Below are 6480 nucleotides of genomic sequence, written 5' to 3'. Positions count from 1 at the left end.
GGAGAAAGGATTCTGATGGGTTCAGCCTCAATAGATGGAGAATGGAGATGATGGTATTGATGTTGATAAAGGAGGTGGATGAGAAACAGAAAAAGAATGTGAAGAGGATGATGGTGGGATTATGCGGGGTAATTTTGGAACTAAACTATTTTGACCATAAAAAATTTGACAAAAGTGTAAAATTAGAAGTTATTTCAAAATATAAAATATCTTTTAATCTACTTAAGAATCTTTGAAAATAGTATACTATAATTCTCAAAAATATTATTTGCACACTAAAATTAGTTATTAAAATCAGTCGCTAATGTATTTGATGTGTATAAATATATGTATAGTTTGATTTATTTTCAATGTGTATTTATATTACAACATGTTAAAATACTTTTTCTGTTTTATAATATCTGTGCCAAAATTAAAAATCACAAGGACCAAGAAAAAAAAATCGATAATAGTAATAGAAATTACGTGAATAGACCAAATTAAATTAATCTCACCTAAAAAGACAAATTTCAATTAATACAATTGTTATTACACCTATTCTCTTTCTTCAAATTACATCATTATTAGGAGTAAATTTAGAAAACGAAATTAATACTATTTAAATATTATACTAATTTAATTTTCTTTAGAGATTATCATTTCAATTCAATTCAAAACACATGCGTCCATTCAATTCAATTTAGCAATTGCATTTCATTCAATTCGATTGAAAAAATAATCTATTAGTAAAATGTTGGTGTTGTTGGTGATGACGATAACGAAAGAGGAAAAGAAGAAGAAGAAGAAGAGGAGGAGGAGGAGAAGCAGAAGAAGAATCTGCGTGCGCGAAGGAGGAGGAGGAAGTATGCGTGAATTTGAAAGAAGAGAAAGAGGATGTATGGATGTATTTGAAAGTGCGGGGAGGAGAAGAAGAAAAAACGCGTGTAATGACGCTCTTTTAATGAGAGTGGTTTTTGTTGGTGTTGGACCTACTTGGATAAACTTGGATGAAAAAAATACTTGGATGTGTAGCAACAACAACAACAACAAAGCCTTGTCCCACTAGGTGGGGTTGGCTACATGAATCAAACGACGCCATTGAGCTCTATCATGTATCATGCCTACAGAGAGACCGTTTACATGTAGATTTCGTTTGACCACCTCATGGATGGTCAACTTAGGTCTTCCTCTGCCTTTCACCCCTTGTTCATCTTTCATCTCATCCACCCTCCTGATTTGGTGTTCTGTCACTCTTCTTCTCACATGTCCAAACCACCTGAGACGTGATTCTACCATCTTTTTCACAATGGATGCTACTCCAACTCTCTCTCTTATACTTCGTTCCTTATTTTATCCAATCGCGTATGATCACTCATCCATCTCAACATCTTCATCTCTGCCACACTCAGCTTATGTTCGTGCTCCCCTTTAGCCGCCCAACACTCCGTACCATACCGCATAGCCGATCTTATAGCGGTGCGATAATAAAAAAAAAATCTAAGGACCAACACAATATAAACCAACTCAAGTCAATTCTTTTTTATTTCTAATTTTGAAATTCAAAAAATTAGAATAATAATTTTTTTTTTATATTTAACGAATCTATTTTTTAACTAATTCATTTGAGTTGGCTTCACTTTTGTTGATGTTTTTAGTAGAACCGATAAAATATATATTGACCTATTAGTTTGTCGTCTGCAATATCTAATATTATGTCATATGGTAAATAACATTTTTCATAAGAAACTAGTCAATTTACGGAGAAAAAAATTCGTCTATTGACCGGAAACAGAGCTCAACGTAGAGCCTTAAAGCCCCACAGGTGGGTGAAATGGTGGAGAAATAAATGGTCAAGTTAAATTCTGAAAAATCGTTTATTCTTTAAATTTATTTTTGAAATTTATTTTAGTTAAATTTATTTTTTAAAATTCTTAATTAATCATAATAATAAAGTCACGGAACGTGATGACGGTAATGTTAACATGTAATGACCCCACGAGAGAGAACCTCTTTTTTTTTTTTAATTGTTTTATATGACGAACTGTTTTTTGGTATTATATGTGACGAGCTTTTATAAATCCCATCTTCAGTATAAAAACAAATTAACAAATTACAATCACAATGACTCTTAATCCATATCCATTATTGCACTGAAAGAGTAGTGCAAGCCCAATTGATGTTAAATGTTGATAAGTTGATTATCCACAAACATTAATAGACAAAGTGAATAAAAAAATTATCAATGAAAATATGTAATGGTAGAAGCATGTACACGTCTATCCAGAACGAAAAATACATGTACACGTGTTAAGCCCATATTGGCCCATGAGTTTCCATCCATTTCAACATCAAAACTCGGTCTCTCATTCACATTCGTTGCTACTTGCTACATCTCGTCCATAGGTTGGTTCTTTTTCCTCGGAAATTATTCGACCCACTAGTTTTTTTTAATCATTTATATTTGTATTCATATTTTCAATATTTAATTTAGGACAAATAAATTAAAAAATAATTTTTTTAAATAAGTTAAATAAATTAAATATAAATGACATGATTTATGGTTATTTAATTTGGATATATTGGTTATTAAATATATTTATTGACGTTACGTAATTAAATACACGTATAAAATTATTTTATGTCAATAATATATCAAAATCAAATTCTTATTAATGATTTTATGTCAAATTAATAATGTATGAATAATTTAACTGGAATTAAGTTATGTTTTCAACTCCCAAACTTATAAATTATAAATAAAATTTATTCAATATTCAATATTCAATCTATTATTAAATTGGTTATAGTAACTTCAATTAATACTCCTTGCAAAAAAACCCTAAATCTAGTAGTCTTTCTTTGTAAGATTAGCAGAAAAAGAAAGTTACTAAATGGTCATAATAAGTGCTTAAAAAATGCAACAAATCTATAATCAAATACATATGTTCATTATTCTTTTTGGCAAATTCCTTTGTATCTAATTTGAACTCAAATCTTTGTATTCGGACTCATATTTTCCGGACAAATAATTTAGTTAAAAAGTATTAATTAAGAGAAGAAAAACAAATAAATTTAAAATAATATATAAAATTTCTTTCAATTTAATATTTTTAAAAAAAGTGTTCTTTTTCTTGTTAATAAAACTCATAAATAAATAATTAAAAAAAAATGGTGAAGGAATCTTTTTTGAGGGTTTTGATAAAGGGATCAAGACTTAAGAGGGACACGTCACTTTATTTACTCGATTCTTTATCTGTTGATCCAAATCCAAATCTAATTGGGCCCGATAATAAGATAATTTTATATACCCTGCGCCAATGATCCAACTTACTAAATTAAAATATTAAGACAGAAAGCCAATGAATTTTAGCTCACACGGTATTCCGTCCCTTTTCTATCTCAAAGATCTTGGGCTCAACTCTTATAAAAAAATTGATAAATATATGAGGAATATATGGGTGTGTGTTGTACTTATTATTGAGAATTATCCAATCTATTTAAGGTACTTAGGATTGAGGGTTATCTACTAGCGAAGCTTGAAATAAAATTTTGGAGGACAAAAATTTAATATAAAAATTTAATAATAATATTTATAAATATTAAGATAAAAAATATAAAATAATTTATAATGGGTTCGAAATTTATAATGGTACTCTTCGAGTCTTTAGTGGCTTAAAATCTTCAATAATTAAATCAGAAGTAAATTTTTTAGCAATTTATAATATTTATTGAATTTTTTTATCAATTTATACAAATACAATAATATCAATACTTATTGAATATTCTAATATTTTTATCATATAAAAAATTAAATTAAATAAATAAAAAATACCTAATTTTTTATTTTTTAATTTTAATGTGTTGTAAAAGCTAACATAGATCCACCCAATTCGGTCCAAATTCAACATGTTTTTAATGTTTAAATACTAAAACTATTGTGCAATAAAAGTAAGAGATGAAGATCAAAGCTGGATATTTTAAGTCATAGTAAAATTCTTGAGCCAACTGAACTATTCTTTTATTTTTTGAAAACTTACTACTAATTTTTTTATAAAAAATTTGGGAGCTATGGCCCATCGTCTCAACTAAGCTCCGCTCCTGTAGCCATATTTACAGGTATTTGCACACAAGAATTAATACAAATTGCACCCATATTTACTAAAATTTACACACATAAATTAATATAAGTTGCATCCATATTTTGCAGAGTTTGCACAAATAATTTTGTGCAAACACTTGATAGCAATAATTTGTACTCATATTTAAAAGTATTTGCACACAAAAAATATATAATTTATACTTACATTTATAAGAGTTTGTATACATAAATTAATACAATTTGCATCTATATTTTTTAAAATTTACACACGTAAATGATAATTTAGTATTTATGATGGTCAAATAATAGCTAAAATTATAAAAAAAACTGATGGCTACATAGAATTTTTTATACACTAATTTATTAATCAACAATAAATTTTTAAATAGAGTTTTAACCAATAACAAATGAGGTATTGGCATGTTGAGATGAGAAAATATAATATATTATATTTTTTTTGTAATTTTGCTTCTTGTTATACTAGAATATAGATATTAGTCTAGTTTGGATGGTTCATACCGTTATGTTGAATCTGGAAATTTGGATATTATAAATAAAATAAAATAATGTAGCTATCCTAATTGATACTCACGTATAATTGCGATGAGGCCAAAAAGTAACAAACATAGAAGTGAGAGAGATACACAGAACTAGAAAGTTGGCAACAGACTTCCATAATTTCACAGATCACAATGTGCACAGATAAGATAAAATCATAAAATTCATACCATATAGTCCAAGAACAGCCCGTGACTAATGGACCATCCCTGCTTCTTTTCTTATCACACATATCTCACTCCACACAAATACAAATCTAACAGGCCAACTTCACTAATTTTTAATTAATAAAAAAAACTTAATATTTATATGCATTTATTTTTACATAAAATTAATAATTAAAAATTATTAAATAATTTAACAAAATCAAATTATTGTACATTACGGTTGCAGATTACTGATGTCTTAACAAATCTCTGATAACGACAAATGCTTCAATAAGAGAGCTTGGTACTAAATTCCTTAAGCTACATGCTTCGCTTTTATATTTTTCCACAATAATAATAAAGCAAAATCTGTTAAATAATTTGATAGGTTTAACTAAATTATAATTTAATAATTTTTAATTATTAATTTCACATAAAAATAACTACATATAACTTCTAGTTCACACTTTTATATGAGCTAATTATTGGTCAAAAATAATAAATTCTGATCGGATTTTGGCATCTCTGAATTTATTATCAACATGCAATGATGACCCTAATAAGCATACATTAATTAATTAACATCACTTGTACTCATGCTACTAGTGGCCATCCCATTCAAGCTGCATTGACGGCAATTTTCATGCCAGATTCACAGTGACCAGGGACGTTACATATGAAGTAATTTGCACCTCTTGCGATCTTGATTTGGTCCTTCCCTGATCTGAACACTTTAGCACCTCTTGGGGTCCTGCAACTGCTGTATCCACTTCTATCCACAGCAACCACGTTGTGTGTGCTTGAATCATAGTTGAAAACTGCAACATTAACATAATCTCAGTAAATATGTATTTGATCTAAGACTATACTAAAAATTATGAGTAACACATAATAAAAAGGAAGCTAATTAAAGTTACCTAGCACGTCACCAGCTTTAAAGGTTTTTCCTTTGGGCCAAGAATTTGTGTTGAAGGACCATCCACCAGGTCCTCCAACAGTGTAAGTGGCTGCATTTGAAGGTTTCACTAGAAACAGCAGACACATAAGAGAGATCAAGGTGGCCATAACCATAAGTAAAGATGCACTGCCTCTTCCCTTAGACATTTTTGTATGTACTCTCCAAAGTGATGCAGATCTTGGCTATAATTAACAATATAAGTAGCAGATTGAAGGTGAAAGATTCTGTGTGTGTTTTTGTAAGGTTGAAAAGCTTAGTTTCCCTTTGGTCTTTTTATAAGGGTGGTTGACTCATGATGCATATAAAAGATGGAATGTAAGGACAAAATAAATAAAAGCAGAGACTTATTGTTAGTGACTTAACTTTATTTTAATAATTCCTTAATTAACTACTAGATAATATACTACATTATAACCGCCACTTTTAATAATTTTTTTTAATGAATTTAATTTTGATGTCATGAAAGTGTAAAGCATTTTACATAATCGTTAAATCGCATCCGTTCTTTTGAATGACTATTTAGACTATTAATATAAAAAGTAGTTATTTTTATCGATGTGATATTACATAATTAGATACACGTGTAAAATTATTTTATATTGATAGTACATTAAAATTAAATTTTTTGTTAATTACTAACAAAATTTAGACTATGATTCAGATAAAGTACATTTCATAAATAAATTTGATTAAAAAAGTTAAGATGTTAAAAACTACAAAAATATTAATCTAGTTAAAAA

General features: G+C 28.3%; 1 protein-coding gene across 1 annotated transcript; it reads right to left on the bottom strand.

Moving 5' to 3' along the window:
- LOC107608325 (basic blue protein) lies at window positions 5277-6028 on the bottom strand. The gene is made up of 2 exons (XM_016310150.2): window positions 5700-6028; window positions 5277-5600 (listed from the first exon to the last, which is right to left on the bottom strand). Exons 1-2 carry the CDS (start codon window positions 5884-5886, stop codon window positions 5401-5403), a joined length of 387 nt encoding a protein of 128 aa, XP_016165636.1. The 5' UTR covers window positions 5887-6028; the 3' UTR covers window positions 5277-5400.

Source organism: Arachis ipaensis, chromosome B07 (assembly GCF_000816755.2).
Source record: "Arachis ipaensis cultivar K30076 chromosome B07, Araip1.1, whole genome shotgun sequence".
Taxonomy (NCBI): domain Eukaryota; kingdom Viridiplantae; phylum Streptophyta; class Magnoliopsida; order Fabales; family Fabaceae; genus Arachis; species Arachis ipaensis.
This window is presented reverse-complemented; position numbering and strand designations above follow the sequence as displayed.